The following is a 24,361-nucleotide window of genomic DNA, read 5'->3' as shown; positions in this document are numbered from 1 at the left end:
AGCTTACTCAATCCAGTGGGCCTATACAAACAGAAGACAACAAATATCTTTGGCCTCAATTATGAGGAAATACAGCTAAAAGCAATTTTCTTTAAGTTTTACAGTTTGTGAGAGGGTAATGTAAAGAAAGACTAAGTTATAAATTAGACTGGTAGTATATAGTCCCACTGACTGATTATGAGGTGATATTAATTTCCATTCTTTATGTATCCTAGAAGCTCTAGTTCTTTTGTTATTATTTGTTATCATTAAGGAGTTGTACAAAGGGATCGCCATTCAACATTTCGATTTACCAGGACAGTGCATCTTGAGGTCCGCTCGCTTAGGATTTCCTTAAGAGACCAGTTGACATTCTATCGACTGCTCTCAGTGATCCAAGAAGGATGCTAAATCCTCCTGCATACGTGAATGAGGACGACCTTCACCAAGCCCCTGGAGGGGAGTCCTCTCTTCCCACCCCTGTGTGGAAGAGGGAAGGGAAGCTGAAAGGCATTAACCACTCCCATCATCCTTCTTTGTCATGCAGGAAGTGGTAAGAAAGGATTCGAGCTCAGAGCAAAACAATCTTTACGATTATTCCCTGAGCCTCACAGCAACTATAAATTTTGACTTCAAAAATTTTGTGAGAGCCAGAGACACTGTGTGTGGACACAAGGCAAACATGGTCCAGAAGTTTTGTTTTGTTTTTAATGCATCTATAAATGTGAAGTTGATTCTGGAAGTTTCATACTGCATTTTGCAAGTGGCCCTGGTTCTTGGCCAGCCAAATTAGTATTTTATATGATAACAGTCACATAGAAAGTATGTCTATTCTTTATTTATCTTCATACCTTTTTCTGAAGAAGAAATTCTCACAGGAAACAATTGAAAACTGGGCCATGTAAATTAGGGAAAAGAGGGAGCAAGGAGGGAGAGTAGAGAATGAGGAGGGTCAGCATGATGTTTGAAAAGCTGTTAGGGAGACCCTCTCTCCATTAGCTATTTGTCTCCAGTGAAGTCACTCAGTTGTGTGTGTGTGCGCTGAACTTAGGGCCTGGGTGCTGTTCCTAAGCTTTTGTGTTCAAGGCTAGTGTCTACTGCTCTACCACTTGAGCCTCAGCCCCAATTCTGGATTTGGGGGGTTTCTTTTTTAGTTGGAATTAAGTCTCATGGATTTTCCTGCCCTGGCTGTCTTTGAATTGTGATCTTCAGATCTCAGCCTCCTGTGTAGCTAGGAAGACAGGTGCGAGCCACTGGCACCTGGCTTTCAAGGTTTTCATCTCAGGAAAAGCTTGGTATGAGTGAACTTTTCTAGAAACCAGTGAAGAGTCTAAACTTCATACCAGGTAATTACTGGATACAATAGACAGCAGGAGAGGATGCCGGAACGCAGCCCTAAGGAAGCTCAGAAGCCCAGATGTCTTAGGCTGAGCTTAGGACCATCTCAGGACCTATGGCTGCAGTGACTTCAGTCACATCTGTGAGTGAACAGCAAGTGAACAGCAGGTGAGGAGTTACTAATTCACACAGCCAAATTTAAGTCAGTCCCTTGCAGTGAAAAGCTAGCCTGGGCATGAAGAGTTCATGAGACTCCATCTCAGGCAGTGGCCGGGAATGGAGACACAGGCCTGTCACTTTCAAAGGCATGCAAAAACAAAAGCGGGAACATAATAGGCCAGGCCAGCCTGGACATAAACCAAGAACCTCCCTGGATAGTCATCAATATAAACAGAAGCTGGAGGTATGTTTCAAGTGGCTAAGTGCCTAGTCAATGTGATGCCTTGAATTCAATTTTCACTATATACCACCAAAGATGAAAAAAATAAGGGAAGGAGGGAGAGAGGAAATGAAGAAGGGAAGGAGGGAGGGAGAGAGGAAACGAGGGAGAGAGGGAAGGAGGGAGGGAGGGAGGGAGGGAGGGAGGGAGGGAGGAAGGAAGGAAACAGAGTCAGCTCCTATTAAACTGAGTAAAACTAAATAAGAACAAGCTAATTTTTGCCAAGAACATGAAGTAATTGCAACTCTAGCTGATGGTTGGGAAGAATGCACTATGGCCTAGCCACGGACGAGAGTCTGTAAATCTTATACAATTAAACATATAACTGCAATACTAACTAGTGTTTTCTATGCTGTGTTTATGCAAGAGAAATGAAAAGCTAAGTCCACACAAAGACCCACATGACGTCACTGGTAATAGCTTTTCTCATTGTAGGTAAAATCTGGGGAGACCAAACGTCTTGTTATTTCTGAATGAACATTAGACCAAATATCCACATCACCTAGCAATAAAAGGAAGTGAAGATGACAGGCAAGATCTGGCCAGCCTCTCTGGCATTATGCTCAGTGAAGGAAGCCAGGCAGTCCACACACTAGAAGATTCCAGGCAGAGGGCTTTCCAGAAATGGCAGAACTGTGTTGACAAGGAGCCTACAAGTGATTGTCAGGGGTTGAGGAGGGCGGGAGAGGAAGAAGAGATGGACTTCAGCGGAGAGCAGGGGGCAGCACAGGTGAGCTAGCTGTTCTGCTGGCTGATGATCCGGGGCTTTCATGCTTAAGCACACACCCAAACACAGCGCAGTGCACTGCTAAACAGGGGAACTTTTGAAATATGTGAGCCACCCTTTACCCAACTGGGCTGAAAGTCTATTTTGATTTAAACTCTGCTCATTTGATAGCTGGATAAAGGGAGAATGTGTATCTTGAGGATGTAGGGCCTGGTTTGGGGGCCATGTTAGCGTTTGAACTTGGTACCTTTGCATTGAGCCAGCAAACGCTATTCTATTTGAGCCACGCCCCCAGCTCTTCATTTGTTTCTGCTCTTGGTTCGTTTCAGGTAGAATCTCCATTTGGGCTCCTGTAAGCTACAGAATGAGATCTTGTCCTACATATGTATTCTATATAAGCAGAATGAAATCTCAATTTCACATCTGTGTTCGTATGACTAGGATTACAGGCACAACCATCAGGCCTGGCCTGAAGACATTTCTGTAGAGAAGCTCCAGTGCCTTCACTCTGCCCTAGTGATTGCTGTTGTCATCCTCAGGCTATTTTCAGTCCTTCCTGGGGGATGGACTGCCTGAGACTGGAACTCACACTCAGTATCTGATGCTTGCTTTCACTCATTGGCTGGTGCTGGACCACTTCAGCCACACCTCCAACCCCAGGTCCAAACTATCTAGAAAGAGAAATGTAATGGTTTGCATAAAGATCCCTTCCCTTAATGTTGTTTTTGCAGGGAGCAGGGTTCTAAAGTATACTTACTAACTAAAAGCTAATCATCTTGTGAAGTGTCCAAAATCGTAATCCTTAACTTAGTACCTACAGTTGCCAGATAAAATTGAAGTAAACTGGGGCTGGGAATATGGCTCAGATGTAGAGTGTTTGCCTAGCATGCATGAAGCCCTGGGTTCGATTCCTCAGCACCACATAAACAGAAAAAGCCGGAAGTGGTGCCATGGCTCAAGTGGCAGAGTGCTTGCCTGGAGCAAAAAGAAGCCACGGACAGTGCTCAGGCCCTGAGTCCCAAGCCCCAGGACTGGCAATAAATAAATAAATAAATAAAATTGGAGTAAACCTGAGTTTAGATAAATAATAAAGAATACTTTTTGTATAATGAGATCACAAATATTGCCTGGGACACATTCTGTTTGTTTTTTCAGTTTGCTGAATCTGGCACCTGTGACTATCACTCTCACCGTCAAGTCCACACACAGTGTGAATTTTATTTATTCATTCACACACTTGGTTAATGCATCAAACTCACAATCATGTCATAGCTCCAGATGTTTTCAGTAATTATGCCTGGAACTAGCCTCCTGTGCCATTCTTGGGGCCTGAACTCAGGCCCTAGGCCATGTGCTTGAGCCTTTTTGCTCAAGTATAGCACTCTATCACTGGAGCCACAGCTCCACTTTTGACTTTTTTGGTGATTAATTGGAGGTGAGAGTCTCACAGACTTTGCTCCCCTGGTTGGCTTCAAACCATAATCTTCACATCTCAACCTCCTGAGTAGCTAGGTTTACAGGTGTGAGCTACTGGTGCTTGGTCAAAGAACTCACTTTTGACTACTGAAGAGTGACTGTGCTAGGAACTCTGATCAGACTGTGAATCTCAAACCCTGACAATGGACAGTGTAGTGCTTGTCAGAAAACAATCTCAGATTCAGCCTGGACATCCTGAATGTGAAGCCACCAATGATCAAGATACCCTAACATGTGTCCTGTGCCATATGCAAGATCTAAGCACTGACTCAGAGAGCGAACTACAGGCTAAGCACCTGTAGCTCAGGCCTGTAACCTTAGCTACTCAGGAGGCTGTGATCTGAGGATCACTGTTTGAAGCCAGCCCAGGCAGAAAAGTCTTACTTCCAAAGACTCTTACTTCCAATTAACTATCAAAAAAAAAACAACAAAGCCAGAAGTGGAGTCATGGCTTAAGTGATAGAGTGTTAGCCTTGAGCCAAAGAAGCACAGTGCCTAGGCGCTGAGTTGAAGCCCCAGGGCCTGCAAAAAGAAAAGAAGCAAAAGACAGGGAGAGGGGAAGGGAGGGGAGAAGAGGGTGGGGGGGGGAGTGGAGAGGGGTATGGAGAGAGGAGAAATTAGAGAGAGCAACCAAGTGAGCAAGCTAGCTATATTTTAGGAAAATACCTCGGGGAATGCAAGCTGGAATGAAGAATTTAAGCCCTTATGAGAAACTCCCTCTGAGAACATTTAAAAAGCTCAGGTATTGCTTCAAAGTCCAAGTCATGATGTAAGGGACAGGGATGAAAAGAAAGGAAATGGAATGAGAGGCCATACAATGAAAAAGAACCAAATTTCAAACACAACAATAGAATCTGGTAACCGACTGAAGGGAAGAGAAGCCAGAAGATGCCGACTGCGAAGCCAGGCCCGCGCGGCTAACTCCTAGAACCCTAGGATCTGAAGATCGAAGGTGCAAAGCCAGCCTGGACAGAAAGCTCTTATCTCCAACTAACCACCAAAAAGCCAGAAGCAGAGGTGTGGTTCAAGCGGTAGAGCACCAGCCTTAAAGGGAAAAAGCCAAGTAAGATGATAATACCCTGAGTCCAAGCCCCAGGACTAACAAAAAGTCACAATGTGAATATAAATCATATAGAGAGAATGTATAAATGTCATATATAATATACATGAATCATATATCTATAAATCATCATCTATATATCTATATCTATATATGAATGTATGTATGTTTGTGTATATATATACACACACATGGAAAGAGAGAGAGAGAGAGAGAGAGAGAGAGAGAGAGAGAGAGAGAGAGATTTGGCTGGGTTAGCCCTGTCTGGCATACCCAGTGTTCTACAGTATCACTACCCCAGAAAGCGATCAACATTCAAGGTACATTTCCTATTGAATATGCATTGCCTTCACACCTACATAATGTCAAGAAAATGTTAGCTCAAACCATTATAAAGGGGAGACCACTTGTGCTTTTAATTTAAAATTAATATGATTAGAAATGATTCTCAACCTTGGGCATACATTGTGATCACTTGAAGCTCTAGGAAATACCAATAACCTGGATCTCAATTCCAGAGATTCACTGTAAAGGGGAAGCCTGGGCATGGGAAAGAGAGAGAGAGAGAGAGAGAGAGAGAGAGAGAGAGAGAGAGAGAGAGAGAGAGAGAGTTAGTTTGCCAATGCTGGGGCTTGAACTCAGGGCCTGGGAACTATCACTGAGCTTTTTCCTCAAGGCTAGCACTCTACCACTAAGCCACAGCTCAACTTCCAGCTTTTTGCTGATTAATTGGAGCTAAGAGTCTCAAGGTCTTTCCTTCCCGGGCTGGCTTTGAACCATGATCCTCTACTCTCCGCTTCCTGTGTAGCTAGGATCACAGGCACCAGCATCCAGACTGGAATTGTAAAAACACTCCCCAGGTGACTGTGCTTTGCAGTTTCAGTTAAGAAAGACCGATAGGGGCTATTTCAGTCTATTTGCTTTCACCACCAAGAACTCTCAGCCCTGGCTGGACTTAGAATTCTTTAGAGAGCTTTACAAATATATGAGTAAATAGAATCTCTAAGGACATTCTGATTTAATTGGTGTTAATAGTTAATTTTATGTGTTCAGAGATGCCCTCACAGCGAGGACAAAATTACTTCTGGTGTGTCTGGGGAGTGTGTCAGAACCTCCTCCTCAGTGTGCTATCAGCCCATTCATGAGAGGCCCAGAGGTCACAAAGGCAGAGGGAGGGGAAACTTGCCCTGTCTTCTGGACCTGGGATGTCCATCTTCTCCTGCTCCCAAGCATCTGATTGCTAGATTCTTAGGCCTGCAGCAGCTCTCCTTAGAGTTGAACGACACCACCTGCCTCCTGGTTCTCCAGCTTAAACTCAGGACAGAGCATCTCCTAGCACATGATTACACGGTTCAAGTCCATCATAAATCCTCTGTGATGTATCCAGACATATCCTATTGACTCTGTTGATGGGTAGAACTTTGACTTCTATTGAAATAAGGCTACTGGGTCTAACTAGAGCTACCTTGGCAATGTGGTAGACGATAGGCCATTAGGCCTAACTGGGGCCATCTTGGCTCCTTGGTGGGTGTAGATGAAGTCCACCCTCAGGTGATGGGTCTACCTAAATTCCTAGAGACAGGGGTGGGACTTGGACAATAGGTTACTGGAACTGCCAGAAATGTACTATGAACTCGTGAGACTCTTTGAATTCTTGAGCTCCCTGTGACTCTGCCCTGACCATGACCCTATTTAGACCCAACCAGCTCAACTTCCATTTTGTACCATGCCTCATGTCTCCTAAATCTCCTCAGGTCACTATGGCGCCCCTCTTCAACTCTCCATTAGAGTTGATCTGGCTTGTTGAGATTTTTTTTCCTATTCTTTCTTTTTTTTTTTTTTTGGCCAGTCCTGGGGCTTGGACTCAGGGCCTGAGCACTGTCCCTGGCTTCTTTTTGCTCAAGGCTAGCACTCTGCCACTTAAGCCACAGCGCCACTTCTGGCCATTTTCTGTATATGTGGTGCTGGGGAATCGAACCCAGGGCCTCATGTATATGAGGCAGACACTCTTGCCACTAAGCCATATCCCCAGCCCTCCTGTTCTTTCTTTACTCTCTTACCCTCATGGCTCAGCTCCTAATAGTATTATATGTATTTGAGGCTGCCACTTTCTGGGGGACACACGTCTATTCACAGTCACTGGCTTTCTAATAAAGACTCCTGTTTGACCCTTCAAAATGTGGCATATCGGGCGATTGAAGTGCCATATAACACTGTAATTTGTGATCTTTTAGATCTGCTTACTTGCTTGTAATGTGCAGGTAGGTTACAGAATGTGCAAATCAAACATTCTGTTTCATGGATCATTTATCAACTATGTATTCTTTAAGTAAGTATAAAATAGGGAATACAGTGCTAATAGAATCTAAGTCTGCTAGTTAAGTAAAATGTAAATCAGGAAATGATTGTTATATCACAGTTGTAACTACTTTCAACATCCCATGTGTATCTGTAGCTTCTACTATTGATGATGTTCTTGTATCACCTTCTTGTGATTGTATCTACACTATCTCTGTAATCTTATCTGAGTATATTGGAAACCGTGTATACTGGTATTAGAACTAGAAAATTGAAAGGGAATACCAAAATTGAGAGACGCAGGGTAAAAAAAGAGAAACAACTACAAAAGCAATACTTGCAAAACTGTTTGGTGTAAGTGAACTGAACACCTCAGGGGGGGAAAGGGTAAGGGAGAGGGGGGAGGGGGGTATGAGGGACAAGGTAACAAACAGTACAAGAAATGTATCCAATGCCTAACGTATGAAACTGTAACCTCTCTGTACATCAGTTTGATAATAAAAACTTAAAAAAAATAAAAAAATAAAATGTAAATCAACATATTTTCATTTGATTGTTATATAATACATCTACATGTAGAGGATTAGAATTAGTCAACAACTTCTTTTCAAAATCTTAATGTGAATTCAAAGAAATCTACTACAACTGGATGGCCATTAATAAAATGAGAATTATTCAGACATACAAAATATAATGTGAAATAAACTCATTCTAATCACAGTCATAATTATACATCTAAGAATAAGACAGCAGGGAAGAGGAGAGGGAGGTAATGGCATATATTAAATTTGTTGCAAAGCCCAAGTTCATAATAATCCTGTAATTTCAGTCTAAATAAAAAAATGGAGCATTTAAAGTACCTTAAATACTAATTTAAATGTTAACTCATCACTATTTCATAAATGTGGAAGATTAAAAAAATTATGTCAAAACCCATGACCTTTTTAAAAATGAAAAAAAAAATGGCTTACCTCTTCCCTGTGATTCTTAATTGGCATGCAAAGAATACTCTGAGTTTTGTAGCCTGTAATTTGGTCAACTTCAGCATTGAACCGAGGATCCTAAGTAAGGAAAAAGAAATTCAATTTAATGACAGACCTGTACAAAGATTGATCTGATTGTTCTAGCTTATTAGATTAGAGAAATCTAACCTTCGACTTACCTTGTTACTCTGAGCACAGATTTTATCATGGTAGAAAGCATCCAAGAATGGAAGGGCATAGCATTCTTGATAAGGATAAACTCAAAGGTCTTAATAGCTGGTTTAGGAGAAACAAAACCAGCCAATACACACACACACACACACACACACACACACACACACACACACACACACACACATACACACATATATATATACACCCCAAAAATACTATCTCTCATTTCTGTGACACTTGGCCTGTCTGTCCTAGGGCCTGATTTTACTGTGTTAGTCATAGAAAAGCATCTCATCTCCAAGGACTTCTCTAAAAACCCACCATCTTTCCAAAAAGCAACTGGATACCTTCTCAAAAAATTGTCCTTCAATCTCTGACATTTAGCATATATTTTTGTATCTATGAAAATGAGGCATGGAATCAATTTGTGAACAAATTCTTAATCTGTTGAATTTCTTTCCCCTTTTGATAAAACATGCTATGCACAGCCAAGAATTACAAAGGACTTTTGAAAAATCTAATAGTTATAAAATGTGGCAAAAGAAAGGAAGGTACTAGGTTAGGCAGAGTCATGCCTATGTGTAATCCCAGGGATTCTGAAGATGGAGATAGGAGGATCAGTCCCAGGCAAGCAGAGGAAAGTCGCTAGACCCTATGTGCAGAAAAGCACACTAAACCAAAAAGGGCTGAAGAGATGTGGCTTTAGTGTTAAGAGACTTACTGCAAGGCTCTGAGTTCAAATCCCAGTATTGCCGAGAGAGAGATGGAAGAAAGGAAGGAAAAGAGAGAAAAGAAAGGGTGGAAGGAAGGGAGGGAGGGAAGAGGGGAAACAGGGAAGGAGAAGGAGGAGAGAAAGGAAGGAAATGAGAAAAGGAGAAAAGGGAGGCAGGAAGGGCAAGAAGGAAGGAAGGGATAGAGGGCAGGGAGGGAGGGAGGGAAAGAAGAGAGGGAGGGAAGAGGGAAAGAAGAGGAAGAGAAGGAATTTAATCAATCTTCCAGTAAACTTTACATTAGGAAGATCTACAATTAGGTTGAAAATCTGATGAGAGTTTTACTTTTTATTCATTGCTGTATTCCCAATATTTAAGTGTTTGTTAAATGAGGGAATTCACAAACAAATGATACCATCTTTATGTGATGTTTTGTAGCTCAATATAGTGGAAAGAAAGTCTTGTTGCTAGGGGTGAAACCACACTAAAGAAAGCCAAATAGGAATACAGGTTCAAATGGAAACAAGCATTGCGGAATATAAACATCTGAATGGGTGCTATTACTTCCAAAGCAATAGCCTTGGGAAGTTAGGCTCAAGCTAATAATAGAATCACTGGCCCCAAAGCCCTGTATTTGGAATTCCCTTCAGAGACGATGGAATATCCACTGCTGGAAACAAAGAAAACCTCGTATTTTGAAGGTCATTTCTGTAGTTTTCCTTAAATTAGTCTAAAGTCACACAAGGCCTAGGCTGTGAATGATGTAGGTGATTAGACTAGGTGCTAACAAATGGGGTCAGAAATGAGGCCGGTTCTCCCTTGAGAGGGCCAAAGTTGGCTTTACAGAAAATTTCAAAAGAGAAGTTATAAAATCAGTATCAATATTTTATCATATAAACACCACTGCAGCTTTGCTTCTCTCTTTCCCTGCAAAAACCTGCTCAAGGTTACACTGAAACATACATTTTAGTTAACTGTTTCTCAATATTTAACCAAATTTATTCTTGCTTCCTCCTTAAATACTTAAGATATTTTATCTTTAGATTCCAAGGTATCTAAGAAAGTGGATAGCATACTGATACTAATGAATTAAGGTTAAAAATAATGACTCACCAAGTGATTGACTTTACAACCCCCCCCAAATCAAAGTATGAATAAAAATGGATTTCTGTCATTGTTAAGGAATATTATAATTACAAAATCAATTTAGAAAGATTTGACCCAAACTACCTAATAGTAAATAAAGTTTCACAGATGGAGATTAGTAGAAGTTTCACCATACTCTCTGTATGTGTGTGTGTGTATGTGTGTGTGTGTGTGTGTGTGTGTGTGTGTAGTTACACTGAAATCAACACCAGTCCTCAGCTCACTCTTCAGTGATGGGGGAATGTGAAAAGCCCTTCAATTTCACCTTAAATGAAACACCAAATTTCCAGCAAAACTCGACACTTTTCCTTTTATAAATGGTATTTAAACTGCTCTTGCTAAGAGCTCTGACTCCTTACTTATACAAATTAAAAAGCTGGGCGTTTCTGCCTCTACCTTCACACGTCTTTGCTCTGAGCAGGCCCAGTAACACTATTTTTGGGTGGGTACTGGGGCTTGAACTCAGGGACCAGGCGCTGTCCTTGCTCAAGTCTGGTGCTCAACCATTTGAGCCACAACTTTACTTCTGGCTTTTTGGTGGTTAATTGGAAATAAGAGTGTCATGGCTTTGAACTGCTATCCCCAGAGCTTAGCCTCCTAAATTGCTAGGATTACAGGCTTCAGCCTGTAGCTCCACCAGCATCTAGCTCCTTTTTTAATTCCACAGTGCTAACATTTAACAGCACAAGAGCAACATGCAATACGCCTAGAGGACTTCTCACCTTTCCACATCCAAGAAACACCACACTAAACACTGAGATTCTCCAGTTATTGTGGTTATTCTTTTTGCCTGTATATGAGAAAGTAACAGCATGAAGACACACAAGCTTGGGATATCCACTTGGTACTGAACTTGCCTTGCTGAAGACAGCTAGAATTCTCCAAAGCCACAGACAGAGAAGGAAAGACACAATGTAAGACTCCGGCTGAACATTCAAGACTTTGGCTTTCTGCCTGGGCCAGAGCACTTTTTGTGTGTGTGTGTGTGTGTGTGTGTGTGTGTGTGTGTGTGTAAAAGGCCAATGTAACTCAAGTGGAACAACAGATCCAAAAAGAACTGAATAGAGTTCCAAAGTGGCTAGGATTTATAAAGCAAAATAGGCTCAGTGTGTGTGTGTGTGTGTGTGTGTGTGTGTGTGTGTGTGTGTGTGTGTGTGTGTGTGTGTGTGTGTTTTAAGTAAGGATAAGTGGCAGAAGCCTGAGTGGTATTCACTTTGGAATTTGAACAGGGTAAAATTCCTAGAGGACAAGCAAAAATTACCCACACCTGGCTGAACACTAAATGTTGCTATAAATCTGAGACGTGCGTATGGAGGCAGTGACTAATTCCAGTCCAGCCAGAACAGAGGACTCAGGAAGCACCTGAGCCACTCAGTTCACTCAAGAACAGGTCACTCCCAGGAGTAATGCCTACACCATGTGGTTTGGATACCTCTAAGACTAATTCAGAATGAGAGCAGACCCACTCAGCACACAGTCGGACCAAGCCTGACAAGATCAGAAGGATCTAATCAATGGTAATTCTCCTGCCTACAGAATGAATCTCATTTCTATCTTAAATGTTCACAGTGAAATCCACAATAGTTAACATATGATCAAAACAAATGACTACACATGTGCGTAAGGGGGAAAGTGGAACCTGTAGTAAGTGAAGACTCCATCTCCAAACTAACCAGCACAAAAGCTGGACTGGAGGCATGGCTCAAGTGGTACAGTACCAGCTGAGGCCCTGAATTTAACCCCAGTACCAACCACAAAAAAGTTCATGACCCACTAAATAAGAATCAATGAGCCCACACTGATGTAAATAAACAAATAAATATGTAATTAAGTAAAGGAGAAAGCAAAGCTCTTCCTTATACTAGATCTCTCCAAGAAGAACAGAAGAGACAATGGAGTTGGGAAATCAGTGTGTTCACAACTGCGACTACTCTAATGAATATTTAAATCAAATATCCAACATCTTCAGTCCTAGGGGGGAACTTGTATTGGGTACCTACTGATAATATACACAAAGTCTGTGGGATAATAAAAATATATGCATTTGGTCATGGTCTCCACTTTTTGGCACAAATCTCTTAACAATGACAGGATTTCCTGACACCTGAGCTTATGCAGGTGAGATGACTATGGAATGTGTGGGAGACAGATTGCTTCTAGAAAGGGGAAGAGGGTTAGATTAGATTCAGTTACTGATGACCAATGATCCAATCAATCATGTCTTCAGGATGAAACTAATTTCAATTTCAGATCTCAGAAGATAGGTAAGATTAGTAGAACTTCTGGGTTGGTGGGCACACCTGAGCTCTGCCCAGGAGGCGAGGAAGCTCTCTTCCCTCTCTCTCTTCCATTAAGATGTCTTCGAGGTGCCATGTCAATGATTGTGCTTTCTTTCCTGAGATCTGTTAGTCATTCTGTCACATGACTGAAATCCAGGAGGGTTTTGGGACCTCTGGACTGTAAGTAGCATGGAAGAAATGTGCCTAGCCTGAGGGTTCGTGTGGGGCACAGGGTAAGGCCTTTGTAGGAAAAGTTTGTGTTGAGGCCCGGTAGTTCTAGTCACAGAATGGAACTGGACTGCAGAGCTCAGTCTTCCAGGTACTGGAAAATAAAGCACTGGCTTTTCTTTGGAAAACTGAGCGAGATCTCAATGCAGACACCTGTGGTTCTTGCCAAAACGTCCTAGTCTGAATCTTCTATTTAAGAAGGAAAAGTGTAGGCATTTGGCTCACATAGACAATCAGAGCTCTTTGGTGGGCAGAGATGGTGCTTTGAGGCTAGCCTGGGCAAAAGAGTCTGTGAGACCCTCATCTCAATCAGCAGCTGTAGGGCTGGGAGTAGGACCTAGTAGCAAGAGTGCTTTCCTCATGTACATGAAGCCCTGGGTTTGATTCCTCAGCACCACATATATATAAAAGGCCAGAAGTGGCGCTGTGGTTCAAGTGCTAGCCTTGAGTAAAAAGAAGCCAGGGACAGTGCTCAGGCCCTGAATTCAAGCCTCAGGACTGGCAAAAAAAAAAAAAAAAAAGATTATCAATTAGCAGCTGTGGTCAGTGCCGTGAGCCTCTCAGCTATGTGGGAAGCAGAAATAGGGGTCAGAGTGGGTCCAGGAAAGCTTGAATTAAAAAAAAAAAAAAGTTTTTAAGAAAAAAAAGTTCAACTCAACAGTAAAAGCGGGTGTGGCAATGCAGGTCTGTCATCTCAACAACTGCAGAAAGTATAATAGGAGGGCTGAGGGTCAGGCTGGCCAGGTCAAAGAGCGAGATCTATCCCAAAGACCACCAGGGCAAAAAAGGGCAGGAGGTATAGCTCAAGTAGAACACCTGCCTTACAAGCACAAGGCCCTAGGCTTGAACACCAGGACAGCCAAAGAAGAAGAAGGAAATCTTCCACAAACAACTGGCCCATATGCTTCAAAGGCTATCCAAATAAAGAAACTTTAAGAGGCAGTAAAGGAATGTGCAGAGTACAGGAGACGAAACAGACACCTCTTCCCAACATGAGACTCTGGATCAGAGCCTGGAGCAGAAGGAAAAATAACTAGAAAAGATTACTTATTAATGGGGAAGTTGACAAAATTTTAATGATGGGCTGTTAAAACATGGCATTAAATTAAAAATAGCATTGGATCTGTGTTGAATTTCCTCCTTCTGGAAGTTTCTTATGCTGTCTGTGTGAGAGCATACTGTTGCTGGAAAATGTAGTGTAATGCTCAGTAAAAAGATGACTTACTAAATAGGTCCAAAAACAGTAGATGTGGAAGAGAGGTGTGTGTATGTATGTGTGTATGGAGGAGGAATCTCACAAAAACAAATGGAACAAAAGAAACAAGTAAAAACTAGGAGAAATATTTATGGAAGTTTCTTATCCTGGATCCGTCAAGTTTCTGTGAATTTGAAATTGTATCAAGACAAACAATAATCGAAAGCACAGGAAAGAACCCAGAGGACTGCCAAGTGAGCCTCATTCTCTCCCACGGAATGGCGGTTTTAATATGATTCCTACAGTAATTGGAGCACTGAGCAAGCCCAGATACAGAGGTTCCCAAACTGTGTTCCCCAGGGCACCGCTGCACCAGGAGAGATCAGTTAATTTTATCTAAAGTAAGACAGTTGCTATTCATTTTTAACCCCCTAAAATTTATTTTTGGAAATATTTTAGTCATCAGAAATTCACTTGGAAAGGTCATATTCTTCTGTCTCTCTCTTTGGTGTCAGTCCTGGGGCTTGAACTCAGAGCCTGAGTGCTATCACTGAGGTTTTTTGTTTTTTCCCCTCAAATATAATGCTCTACCACTTGAGCCATAGGTCTACTCCTGTCTTTTTGGTGGTTAATTGCAAATAGTCTCATAGACTTTCCTGGCCAGGCTGGCTTCGAACTGTCATCCTCAGATCTCAGCCTCCTGAGTAGCTAGGATGACAGGCATGAGCCACTGGGGACCAGCTGAGAATTCCTGTGCTTCAGGGAGATGTCAATGCTTGAGGTAGGATGTGAGGCCCGCACAGTGGGAGGCAAGTTTTCTTTCTCTGGAGAGAGAATGGAAGGATTGACAGAAAAGTGGAGGAGGGAGGAATGGGAGCCACCGGCCATGACCACGTGAGCAGGACAGGACTCTTTCCTCACATAACCTGTGCTCCCTCTCTAGAAATAAGGCACACAGAGGGAGTGGCTCTTCTGCAGGAAGCAGACGCTCCACGCTTCACACTCCAAGTCATTTGAGAGACAGGTACAGGTCAAGGCACAGCAAACACTAAAAGCATAAGGCTTCCTTATGATATAATGTATTCAAGTTACTGGATGAAACTTCTTTTTATATAAAATATAAACACCAAAGTATACCACACATCTCATTATTAAGGTAATAGCCCTTGCCAGGTGGTGGTGGCTCATGCTTGTAATTCTAGCCATTCAGGAAGCTAAGACCTGAGGATCAAGGTTTGAAGACAACAGCAAGCAAGAAAGTCTCTAAGACACGTATCTCCAATTAACTAACAACGAGCAGGAAGTGGAGCTATGGTTCAAGTGGTAGAGCCCCAGCCTTGAGCAAAAATGCTAAGGAACAGCACCCAGGCTCTGAGTTAAAGCCCCAGTACTGGTGGTATGAAGTTAGTGCCTTCCTATAAGTATTTTCTTCTCTTATTAATAAATGTTTTAATGTCTCATTATTAATAAGTGTCCTATCATATTCAAAATGTTGCATGAGGGCCAGGCATGGTGGGACGGGCTTGTATTACCAGTTACACAGGAGGTAGAGAGACGGGGCACCTAGCTCAAGATCAGCCTGGCACAAAGTTAGAGAGATTCCAATCTCAACAAATGAGCCCCATGTGCTGATTCACACCTGTAATCCCAGCTATGTGGGAGGATCAAAGTCTGAGGCTGGGTCCAGGCAGGAACACAAGACCTGATCCCCCAAAATAACCTAAAGCAAGAGGGCTGGGCGGTGTGGCTCAAGTGGTAGAACAACCTGCCTAGCAATCAAGAGGCCCTGACTTCAAACTGTAGTACAATTAAGAAAAGAGAAGGAAGAAGGGGTGGGGAGGAGGGAGGAAGTAAGGGGTTTTATGAATGAACTTTGATGCAGGAGTTAACACATTAAACATCCATGGGTATACAGATAGTATTACCCATCAACCCTTTCAGTAGTGTTTGTGACTAACAGAATCAGGTCTAGGCTGTGACTCACTCTTGTTTTGCACTTTAATATGTGTGACTATTTTTATCAGTTAACTAAGTTAACTATATGTTCAAATAGGTCATTTTCTTTTTTTTTGGTTACAGAGTTTTATAAAGTGAATCAAATACTAATCATTTATCAGAGCAACTTATCTGTGAGCCTACTTCCTTTTCCTTTTGAATTTTCAGCTTTCATTGGAGCATTCTTACATTTCATGGTCACCTCTTGATTGCCAACAACTACATATCAACTTTCTCAAGTGTTCTATAGCTCCATAAGCTTTGCCAGGCACCAACGGCTCACGCCAGTAATCCTAGCTATTCAAGAGGCTGAGATGTGAGGATAGTGGTTTGAAGCCAGCCTAGGGAGAAAAGTCCATCAGACTCTTATCTCCAATTAATCACAGAAAAAGCTGGAAGTGGTGTTATAGCTCAAGTGGTAAAGTGCTAGCCTTGAGTAAAAGGAGCTGAGGAACAGTGCCAAGGCCCAGGATGGAGAGGGGAGGGGGGTAAAAGCAAGAGCAATCAATGTCACTACTCCTGAGGGCCATTTTTACAGATGACTCTGAAAACCTTAGAATGTTTTTTCCCATCCTGACTACTTTCACAAAGGGCTGAGACACTGTTTTTGATTATTCAAAATATGTGTGAGGCCTGTGATGAATTATCCATTAGCCAACTGACTTTTACTGCTCACATTCATGTAAATTAGCCCACCATGTAAAGGACTCAGGAAGGAAGTCCTGGATGCAAATCACTGTGAGGTGATCACACACAGATCGAATGGCCAAGAGGTTTGCTGCCCTCTGGGGACCGCGCATCCACATACTGGGGCTCTAGATGGAGTCTCAAGAATGAAGCCATTATTCACTGCCAAACAACCCAATGCACTGTGAGGAACTTTAAAGAGAGTGAGTAGAGCTTCAGTGAAATGCATGTGCGTGCCGAATGAGCAGGGCTAGAGACAATGTAGGGCAACACAGACAAATGAAAGCTTTCTCAGCCAAGCTGGAAATATTTACAGTCCTCCTGTACTCTTGACTATAATGCCATTGAGAGCTGGAAACCCAGCTGTCATCGCAGACAGCAAGGGGATTCTGCAAATCTGGCAGCCGTCCTTCAGCTGTGCCCTTAACACCCCACTAAAGAGTCTGCTACACTAGGCGGTTACTGCGGAGTTCAGGGAGGTCAAGAGATAGTTTTAGGAAGAAAGACTTCTCTCTGTTTTTCCCAAAGAAAATCAGAATTGGAAAAGTTGCTTCTACAGAATGGAGGCTGAAAAACCTCAGGCGCCAGTGGCTCACGCCTGTAACCTCAGCCACTCAGGAGGCTGAGATTGGAGGATCATAGTTCCAGCCCGGGCAGAAAAGTCCCTGTGAGACTCTTTTGGGTTTTTTGGGGGGGAAGGGGTAAGGAGGGAAACTAACCCACACAATCTTTATTTCTCTCTCTCTCTTTTTTTTTTTTTGGCCAGTCCTGGGCCATGAACTCAGGGCCTGAGCACTGTCCCTGGCTTCTTTTTGCTCAAGGCTAGCACTCTGCCACTTGAGCCACAGTGCCACTTCTGGCCGTTTTCTATATATGTGGTGCTGAGGAATCGAACCCAGGGCTTCATGTATACGAGATGAGCACTTTACCACTAGGCCATATTCCCAGCCCCCAATCTTTATTTCTAAATCTAAAAATTAAACATTAGAAGAATATATCCGGTGAGATTCTTAGCTCCAAATAACCACTCGAAAACGGGAAGTGGTGTTGTGGCTCAAAGTGGTAGAGTGCTAGCCTTGAGCAGAAAAGCTCAGAGACAGCACCTAGGCCCTGAGTTCAAGCCCTACAACTAACAAAAACAATGTATCTCAGGAGTTAAACTATCTGACATCGTTGTCTCAAATCCCTGTTCTCAGTCTTCCTCAGGAAGATCATTATTCATTCACCCATTTCTAAACTGCAGTCATCTCCACTCCCTTCCCTCTCTCCTTTGGCCAGGATCCTTGAGGTGCTGGCCAAGACGGTTGGTTCTACTTGTTCTATGGAAATCTACTCTAAATTTGGTCTTCTAGGCCAGAGCCTTCCTCACGTCCTCGCTTCCTCATACTGGACTAGGAAGATAATCCCAGCTTATAACACACTTTATGATGGAGAAAGACAAATAAACTATTAATTTCCTGGCCAAACACCTAAGCTTCCTTCAGAGTACATTGTGACTCTGAGTCACACAATTTCCAAGTCTGACTTCCCTGTCTCTTCTTCAAACTGTTCTTTATATCTAGAGTCTACCAGGTGTACACCTTTTCAATACAAATTGTGTGTGTTGGAGGTGGTGGTTCACATGCCAGTACTAGGGCTCAACCTTAGGGCCTAGATGCTTCCCCTTAGCCTCTTCTGCTCAAGTCTGGTACTGTACCAGAATCACAGCTCCATTTCCATCTTTTTGCTGGTTAACTGGACAAAGTATCCCTTAGATTTGTCTTCCTGGGCTGGCATCAAACCAAGATTCTCAGATCTGAGTCACCTGAGTGGATAGGATTACAGGTGTGAGCTCCCAGTGCCCAAGAAAATCTAACCTATTTTCCAGAGTCAACACCAGCCAATATTTCCTCACGAATCCTTCCGCTGTGGATCTTACTTGATGCCACATCCTATGAGTGTAATCCCAATTATACTTTCTTTGACAGATGTTATGATCTGCTAGGAAGCCTAAATTTAGGCTAGAAAATCCTTTCTTCCTATTGCATGTACTATTATTTTAGTTCAACTAACATTTTTGAAGACCTGTCAAGCCAAGTACAATGGTTCATGTTTGTAATTCATCTACTTGGAAGGCAGAGATTAGGAGGATCGGAGTTCAAAGATGCTTCAAAAGAAACTAGCCCTCATCTCAACAAATAATCCAGACAGGTCAGTCATTGTGGCTTGGTCAGAGGGACACAAAGGAAGGAGACTTCGACCAAGGTTGGTTTAGGCAATCAACACAAGACCCCATGTGAAAAAAGAAATAATGAAAGGAAAAGAGGCTCAGGGGTGGGGTGCAAGTGAGAAAGTTCTTGCCCCCCCAGTTTAAGGCCTGGAGTTCACTCCAGTACCACGCAAAACAAAACATGCACCAATAAAACATTCATCTGCCAGGCGGATACTGTAACAGGCATCAGTAACACAGAGGAGAATGAAACAAGGATTCCCCTTAAAATTACACTACATGACCAAAATCATCCCTGAATTCTCATAGTATATTGCACGGTAGGTAGCTAGAAAAACTGCCCTGTCAAAGTACTTACAAAGTACCTCAGAAAAATTATACTTCTTTACTCAGGAGATGAGGCAGGAGGATTGTGACTTGAATCCAATCAAAGGTAGCAAGACCTGGTCTCAAAAACAAATAGTGGGGCGGGGGTTGGAGGGGAAAGGTAGCGGGAAAAAGGGCTAAGAGCATAGCTCAAGTGGTAGAGTGCTTGTCTAGCATATGCAAGGATCAGGGTTCAATCCTCAATCAGGGTTCAATAACACTCCCCTCCTGCCAAAAATCTATTAATAAACAAGATCACTTTAAATGGAAAATTCGAAGATTCTAAAGGCTAACCTTTAAATCCCCAACTCAAACCTGTGTGCATATCTAGTAAAAATAGAACTAGAACAAATCTTTCCATTCTAATACCTCAGAGCCAAACGCTCCATTTTTAAAAAGATATTTATAAGTTTATTTATTTTTTTAAAAAGACAAAGGAGAGGATAGAGGGAAATAATATCAAACCTTGGTATAGATAGGATTTCCAGTAGAGGGAAAGGATTAAGTAAATGGGGGGGGGGGGGTTGGACTTGAACCTACTACTTTAGAACCTCAGTAGAATGTCCAGCAGAAGTTTTGTACAGGCAATACAGGTATGGTCAAGGATAGTGACTTTGTAGAAAGAGGACAGGACATACAGCTGTGGGCTGTCTCACGTTACTAACATCAAGGAAGGGGATGACAGAGTTAAGATTTCCCACAGACCCAGAACCTTGACTGAGCTACCGGGAAAGAAAAAAATGCTGGCACTGAAAAGATGAGAAATTCTGGTCTTTCTCCTTCCTTCTTCCTTCTTTCCTTCCTTCCTTCCTTCCTTCCTTCCTTCCTTCCTTCCTTCCTTCCTTCCTTCCTTCCTTCCTTCCTTTCTTCCTTCCTTCCTTCTTTCCCTCCCCCCTCCCTCCCTCCCTCCCTCCCTCCCTCCCTCCCTCTCTCCCTTCCTGGTCTTTCTTTCTTTTTTTGTTTGTATTTTCTAGTCTCTCTCTGTGTCTGTCTGTCTTTTTCTTTCCGTTTGTATCTCCCCTTCTCCCCCTTTCTTTCAGCAGTACTAAGGTTAAACTCAGGACCTTATGCTTTCATTTAAGTTTCTTATAGCAAATGCTCTACCACTTGAGCCATGCCTCTCGTCCAGCACTTGCTTAGAGATGAAATCTGGCAGACTTTTCTGCCTATGCTAGCTTTAAACTGTGATCATCTAGATCTGGTACCTGGCAGAGAGGAGAACTTCTCCCCATATATCCTAAATGAGCATACAAAGAGCACAATTGAGTTCTGACATCCCTGACCCGCTTCCCCTCCCACCATCCCCTACCAACCTCATAGGCATCCTTGATGTTCAAGGGCTCCCCCAGGGCTGCCACGTGCCCCACGATGCCCTTGTTCCACTCTAAGCGGATGCAGTTATTGGAAGCCTCTTCCAGTGTGGACCCCTCAGCGACATCAAAAAGGCGGCTGATGAGAAACTTGTCATTGGAGCTGTCCTCACACACCAGGAACAGGGAATAACGGTCGGCAGATATGAGCCCGTGGATGTGCAGGAAGATCTTGTGACAGAGCGCAGTGACATCTAGATGGCTGGAAATATCCTTCACTAGTTCCAAGAGTCTCGAGCACTGGTCCACCTCATCGTGGTCAAAGCGTGGTGGGGTGAGAGGCATGTGTTCCTTCTTTTCTGAGTCTGACAGGAAACTGACAGTGCCCTCAGAATCCTTCACCACGATGGGGCGAAGAGGCCGGTCGAACTCGGAGGCTGAGATTTTCCTGGTCGGGGTTGTGGGGACACTGCTGTTGGCGCGGGGACTTTGCTGCAAAGGGCAGGAACAGGATTCCCCGTGGCCTCGCGTACCTTCCTTACACGCAGGAATGGGGTGAACTCTCTCAGAAAACCATGCGTTGACCATTTCTCTGCAAAACAAATAGGTGGTTGTATTACAAAGTTGAAGAAAAGTCTAGCATCCCTGAAAAGCTGCCAGCACAGGCTTGCGGTTACTCAACCATCTTTTGGGAACCATAGAAAAAGAACTAGGCTACTATTTCAGTGGGCCCATAATTTGTGTATCTTAACAGTTTTTTTTCTTCATGCTGGTACTGGGAATTGAATTCAGGGCCTCATGCTTGCTTTCATTATTTCCCCCCCTTAAAGATGGTATTCTACCAGTTGAGTCATACTTCTACTTTTTTGCTAGTTCATTAGAGAAAAGAGTCTCATGGACTTTTCTGCCCAGGCTGGCTTCAAACCATGATCCTCAGATCTCAGCCTCCTAAGCAGGTAGGATTACAGACCAGCACTGGCTTTTAAGGCTTTTTTTTTTTTTTTTTTAGTGTATTTATGTTTCCTCCAGGGAATAAACTTCTTTTTCTACAGTGAAATAAAAAAAACAAGGTAGTTACTGTAATACTGTTTGCTACCCCAAAGATAAGCCACTGTAGAAGGCTGACTACATACAACATGGCTCACTTATATGCAAATATTAGGTGATATTAGCAAAGGCTATGTGTACATTAAAACCAATGTCCAGAAGGGCTAGCGATGTAGCTCATTGGTAGTATGTATTAGGCATGTGCAAAGCCCTGAGTTCCAGTGACTAAGTCCATTCTAAAGGTAAAAAGAAGCAGATGAGCTGGGCACCCATGGCTCACACCTGTAATTCTAGCTACTCAAGAGGCAGAGATCTGAGGATCATGGTTCAAAACCTGCCCAGGCAGGAAAGTCTATGAGACTCTTATGTCTAATAAACTATAAAAAGGCTGAAAGTAGAGCTGTAGCTCAAGTGGTAGAGCACTAGCCTTGAAAATAAGAAGTTCAGGGGCATCAACTGACCCTGAGTTCAAGTCACAGGATAGGCTCAAAGAGGAGACAAGATGAGATGAGACAAGAAGAGACAAGATGAGAGGAGACAAGAAGAGAAGAGAGGTAGGTGAGAGTTAAGGAACCTTGGTGGTATAGTTCCTTGTTGGCAATACAGTTTTTAAAGACAACATCTCACTATACATCCCCAAACCGTCCTGTGATCTGAGGCTGACATTACAGCTTGACCCACCCATGCCTGGCTCAAGCGGCAGTTCAGAATAGGCAAACACACTTAGGTGGCCTAAAATAGAACCTCAATTTTCCCTTCCCTTCCTTGATGCTTGTGATTTTGAAAAATATTCAGTTTAATGTTGAGGGAGAATGGCATTGTATTATTTAAACTTGATGAGGCAGATATTAACAAACTGACTTCCTCAATCATGAAGCATAAATATCAGTTTCCTATTTCTGGCTCGTTTATTCAGGTCATAATAGAAACTACAAAAGGCATGAGAAAACACTTGGAAACCTCTAATCATCAAAATCAAGTAGAGAAGGCACAAAGAATGAGATCACTATCTACCAGTTTTACTACCTTCTACACCCTTCATACCTGTTCTAAAGAGATGAAGGTTTGGGGTAAGGAGCTTCATCTCTGCATAAAGTTCAGCCAAGAGAATCACAGTGGATGACAGGGATGGGCATGGTGGTGGATGCTTGTAATCCTAGCTACTACAGAAGCAAAGGCCAGCTAGGGCAAAATTAGTAAGACCTTATCTCCAAGACAAACTATAAGCAGCAGAAATGGAGCTGGGGCTCAGTGATAAGGCCCTTGCACAGGCCCTACCACAGGCAAGGGGACAAACCGAATGCAGGTACAGGCTGGCTGCATGGACCATGAACATTCAATGTCCTTAGCCAAAGAAGACACTTGGAAATGTCACCCTTTATAAGAAGGATGAGAGAAGTTTCCTTTATTAAAAGAAGCAAAAAGAATGAAACATGTTTCTCTTTCATTGATAAGTATCTGTCTCTGCTCTACTCTTAACTCCTTGCCACAAGCACAAAGACAAATTCAGGTCTAACGTATTACTGTTTTTCTTTTTTTTTTTTCTTTCTAATGCTGGTCCTGGGGCTTGAACTCTGGGCCTGTGAGTTGTCCCTGAGCTTTTTTGCTCAAGGCTAGAATTCTACCACTTGAGTCACAGCTACACTTCCAGCTTGTTTTGGAGATAAGTCTCACAGACCTTCCTGCCGAGGTTAGCTTTGAACCACAATCCTCAGATCCCAGTAGCTAGGATTACAGAAGGCACAAGGCCAAACTAATTTTTGGATATAAGCACCCCTTCCCATCCCCAACTGCCCTGCAAGTGAGAGAGTAATCAGAAACAACTGTGCTTGAAGTCTTTTAATGGCTTTAACTTTTACAAGGCTCTTAATGAACAACTGGCTGTGCACACTTGAACGCTAGCCCAGGCCAAGAGAAAAGCAATGAACATTGATGCCAAGAGCTTCTAATCAATGATAAGAACCTGATGTTTAACATCTTACCCAAATCTTTCTCTCTCCTGACCAAAATCCATTCTATTCTCCTCTGGTTGGAATTCCTACCTTGTTTTATTACAGGAGAAAATTCCTACCTGATAAATGAAGTGTATTCAACATCCATTTTCAATGGGTAAATTTAGTTTTGTTTCTCAGCTTTTTACAGTATGTCTTAAAATTACTGCAGAAACCCTGTAGAATGTCACCATTGGTGCTGGGGGTGATCTGTTTCAGGTAACCCTGGAGAATGGCACCATCAGTGCTGGGGGTGATCTGTCTCAGGTAATACTAGTGTGAAGACTTGTGGCCTCCAATGGCGTAGATATCACAGATGATGCCTGGTGTTCCTCAAGGCAGGTACTAGTGGCTCATGTCTAAAATCCTGTCTACTCAGGAGGATGAGATCTGAAGATCATGGTTCAAGGCCAGCCTGGGTAGGAAAGTACCTGAGACTCATCTTCAATTAACCAATGCCCCCTCCCTCCCAAAGCCAGAACTAAGACCTGTGGCTCAAGAGGTAGAGAGTTAGCCTTGAGTGAAAACTCAGGGACAATGCCCAGGCCCTGAGTTCAAACCCCACTACAGGAAAGGGAAACAGGAAAGGAGAGGGAAAGGGAAAGGGAAAAGGGAGGGATGGGAGGGAGGGAGGGAGGGAGGGAAGAAGGCAGGGAGGGAGGGAAGGAAGGAAGTAGGAAGGAAGGAAGGAAGGAAGGGAGGAAGGGAGGAAGGGAGGGAGGGA

General features: G+C 43.0%; 1 protein-coding gene across 3 annotated transcripts in view; it reads right to left on the bottom strand.

The window, feature by feature from the left end:
- Window positions 1–24,361, bottom strand: part of Pde5a (phosphodiesterase 5A) — a 132,719-nt gene that overhangs the window by 91,031 nt on the left and 17,327 nt on the right. For all 3 annotated transcript variants that reach the window (XM_048333439.1, XM_048333441.1, XM_048333440.1), the window contains exons 2-3: window positions 20,603–21,191; window positions 8,289–8,378 (exon numbers count right to left, since the gene is read on the bottom strand). In XM_048333439.1, the coding sequence (XP_048189396.1) occupies window positions 8,289–8,378; window positions 20,603–21,191 (679 nt within the window). The remainder of the gene's footprint in view (window positions 1–8,288; window positions 8,379–20,602; window positions 21,192–24,361) is intronic.

This window comes from Perognathus longimembris, chromosome 24, assembly GCF_023159225.1.
Source record: "Perognathus longimembris pacificus isolate PPM17 chromosome 24, ASM2315922v1, whole genome shotgun sequence".
Lineage (NCBI taxonomy): Eukaryota > Metazoa > Chordata > Mammalia > Rodentia > Heteromyidae > Perognathus > Perognathus longimembris.
This window is presented reverse-complemented; position numbering and strand designations above follow the sequence as displayed.